Source organism: Clytia hemisphaerica, unplaced genomic scaffold, assembly GCF_902728285.1.
Source record: "Clytia hemisphaerica strain Z4C2 unplaced genomic scaffold, Clytia hemisphaerica genome assembly, whole genome shotgun sequence".
NCBI lineage: Eukaryota > Metazoa > Cnidaria > Hydrozoa > Leptothecata > Clytiidae > Clytia > Clytia hemisphaerica.
Genome location: NW_027104494.1, coordinates 275101 through 278664, shown reverse-complemented (window position 1 = coordinate 278664; position 3564 = coordinate 275101). Strand labels below are relative to the sequence as shown.

The following is a 3564-nucleotide window of genomic DNA, read 5'->3' as shown; positions in this document are numbered from 1 at the left end:
AAATAGCCGTTAAATATCCATAAGCCAAAACAACTTTCGATTTAGCAGTAAGAAGTTCAGCGGATCCGTTTTCTGGGTTTGTATAAAGTGCCGCTGACATGTTTTGTTGGCTGATGAAGGATGGTGTGTTTTGCTTTTTCAGATGGTAAATATCTGGCGTCAGTGAAAAAAAAAGAAAATAGGACTCTTTCATCTTCTACTTTTAGAACTATAACTTGTTGTTGTTCATGACGTTTTTGTACAGAAAGAAACATACATATGCATCTGTCTGTCTGACATTTATATTTAGGAGAAATATTTTATTCTACACAGGCAGACAGGCAGCAGACAGGTCTAGTTTTAATATATATAGTTTTATAAAAGACTATAAAAGAAGGAAGGGTTTCAAAGTTATATATTAGAGTTGATTTCAGTAGATCAAGGAAGTGAGAGAAATGGAGAAATCAACTGCTGTTTTCAAAAAGCTTGGTTCAGTGCTTTCATCCCAAGCTGAATGTTCATCATTTGCCAACTTTTGTTTCAAAGCCAAGCAGATACAGTGTTTTGAGTACATACTCGGGGGTCATGATGTTATTGCTGTTCTTCCAACAGGTTATGGTAAATCACTCATCTTTCACTTGCTACCTTGGATTTTGCCTCAAAAGCAACCTAATCAGTCCAATATTGTGCTTGTTGTTTGCCCTCTTTCATCAATTATTCGTGATCAAGTCTCTTTACTTTCTGAGAAAGGTATCAGGGCAGAGATGCTTCCAAACTCATTGATAGACAAACCAGATGATGTTTCACTATCATTGTTTCCAAAGACTGAAAATGGAAAGACTGAATCTAAGGGTCAGGGTTTATTACACTTATCAGACATTGTGAAATCTGGAGAACTTGATATTTTGTTTGGTCATCCAGAAGCCTTTCTAAGTGCTGAAGGAAGACAGCTCTTAAAATCTGACATATTCAAAGAACGTGTTGTTGCTTGTGCCATTGATGAAGCTCATTGCGTTGAAATTTGGGGAAAAGAGTTTCGTACAGATTTCAGTGAGTTGGCAGTCCTCAGATCATTGATTCCTGAATTAAAGTTCATTGCTGTAACTGCAACTGCTACAAAAAAACAAACAAAAACTTTTGCTCAAACTTTATGTATGAAAAATTTAAAAGTTGTCTGTGTTAGTCCTAACCGCCCAAACATATTTTTATCGATAGTGGAAAGAAAACCATCATTGTATGGCTTTGATGGTGTCACCGAAATTTTAGAACCGATAGCCAAAAATTTGTTGCATCTGAAGGAAAATTTTCCAATGACAATAATTTATATGTGGCTTGATTTCTGTGGAAAAGCATATAAGCTTTTTGATAGAATTTTGACTGAAAAACAGTATGTAGGTAAAGAAATATCATGTAAAGCCAGACTCTTCAACCAGTTTCATTCACCATCACCTCCAGCAGAGAAAGTCTTCATCTTAGAAGAAATTAAACAGCAACATTCTAGAATTAGGGTTCTATTTGCCACCACTGCATTAGGGATGGGTGTAGATGCTCCTAATATAGCTCATGTTATGCATATTGGACCTCCATCGTCAATGGAAGCATACACACAAGAGATTGGGAGAGCTGGACGGACAAAATGTGACTCTTGGGCAACACTATTTTATAATAATAATGATATTGCTCCAAATACGCATACTCAAAAATCAATGCGAGATTATTGTTTGGCAAAGGGATGCTTGAGAAAGGAATTGACAAATTATTTTGATTTTCAATGCCCTAAGCAAAAAAGATGTTGTTCGAATTGCGATGAAAATAATTCTTTTCCATATTTTTCCATATTGGAAAATAGAAAAAGGCAGCTGGGTCAGTCAATGATGGACATTTTGAAACAAGAACTGGATGATTGTTTAAAAAAGTATGAAGACAAGATCAAAAATGACTTTTATTTTGACATTCCATTACCAGAGGAACCAGGAGTTGCAAGTAAATCTGAAAGGATAGCTGAAAGTGTAGCAGATATTGTAGATGAAATGAGTCTACTATACAATTTTGATGTTTTTCATAGCGACTGCAGAAAAGAACTCTTTTCAATTATTGACAAATATGCTCCAATAGCAACATGATAATTTTGTATTTTTTTTTCAGTAAGAGTTCCCCAAATTCTGCTTTTCTGATATGTTGTTGATATTTTAAGTATAAGTATTAAGACCAGTATAACCTTAAGGTAAAATGTAAGATTGAGCTATAGGGTGAGACTAATTTAATTTATTGTTCTATGGGCAGATGGTAAAACAATATGGGTCGGTCCATAGGGATAATAACAATAATAATTCTAAATTCAAGGGTCAGAGAAAATCTAAAGAAAAGTTTCTCCCTGTTTTTAACCTTAATTTTGATTACCGAAAATTTAAGTCTAAATGTCTAAGACGTTGATTAATTGGGTTAATTGATTTATAAATTGGAGTTATAAACATTTGTTCAGAAGTTAGATAATATATACTTTCTTTTTTCAAAAATTAACATAAGTGGTATTTTAGAATTAAAATGCCTATATTATTATTTTTTTCTTTCTGGCAAAAGCAGGGTCGATCGGGCCCGTAGAACAATAAATTAAATTGGTCTCGCCTAGTCAGCAATAATAGCAATGAGCTAACTGTTGACTTCGATAAATACATGCTTTTTGCCTATTTTTTGTTGTTGCTTAGTGTGTAGTTTTGAATCAGATTTACATTTCAGAATTTTTTTGGATTGGATTACCTTTTTTAAAGGAAATATTCTAAACAAATTTTTGGTTAAATTCCCAAAAACACAAAAAAAAATCAATTTATTACAAAGTATTTTATCAGGCAAAATTAGCCCTAAAGTTTTGGTATATCCAGACAGTTGTTCTCAACTTCAGTTGAGCTAGAATCTCAGAATGTTTGTAATTTTTTTTTTTTTAAACATCATAAAACTCAAAATATTTTACTGTACATCTTTTTATTTTTTATTTTTCTAAATGACTACGTCACAAACATGAAAAGAAATTGGCGTACACTGCATACAATATTTTTTATTTAACGAATTTAACGAATCATTTCATGCCGTTCACTTTTTGGTTTGGTATGGTTGTGCATTTTTCTTTTTATATTTTTGCTTGGTATAGCTTGTTTGATATGGTTGTGTGTTGTGGTTTATTATTGTTGCTTGTCTGTTTAAAATGGTAATTCTAATCGTTTCTCCTTTTTTGAGCATTTATTGCTTAAATAAGGGGTTGAGATAAGAAAGCTCCAACAAAAACAGTGCAATGTATCAATTTTTGCTTTTTATATTTTTTGTTACCCCATGAAATTTTAGATTTTCCAATTTGCGAAAATTAATCCCTGCAATTAAATTATTCATTTGTATATATCGTTTGACACAGTACCTGTATGCATTGAATTAAGGATATGATTGATAGTTTCTTAGAAATTCTTAGATTCATTATTAGTCTGGTTAGGTTCAGGCAAAACGGTTGGATGAATATTGGATAAAATTGGATATAAATAAATGCAGAATATTACAAAATCCGCAAAATTTAATTTTTCTGGCCATACACAAAATTAA

The 3564-nt window shown here is 32.3% G+C and overlaps 1 protein-coding gene across 1 annotated transcript; it reads left to right on the top strand.

The window, feature by feature from the left end:
• Positions 1–434: 434 nt before the first annotated feature.
• Positions 435–2102, top strand: LOC136821614 (ATP-dependent DNA helicase Q1-like). The gene has a single exon (XM_067077830.1). It carries the CDS (start codon positions 435–437, stop codon positions 2100–2102), a length of 1668 nt encoding a protein of 555 aa, XP_066933931.1.
• The last annotated feature ends 1462 nt before the right edge of the window (positions 2103–3564 follow it).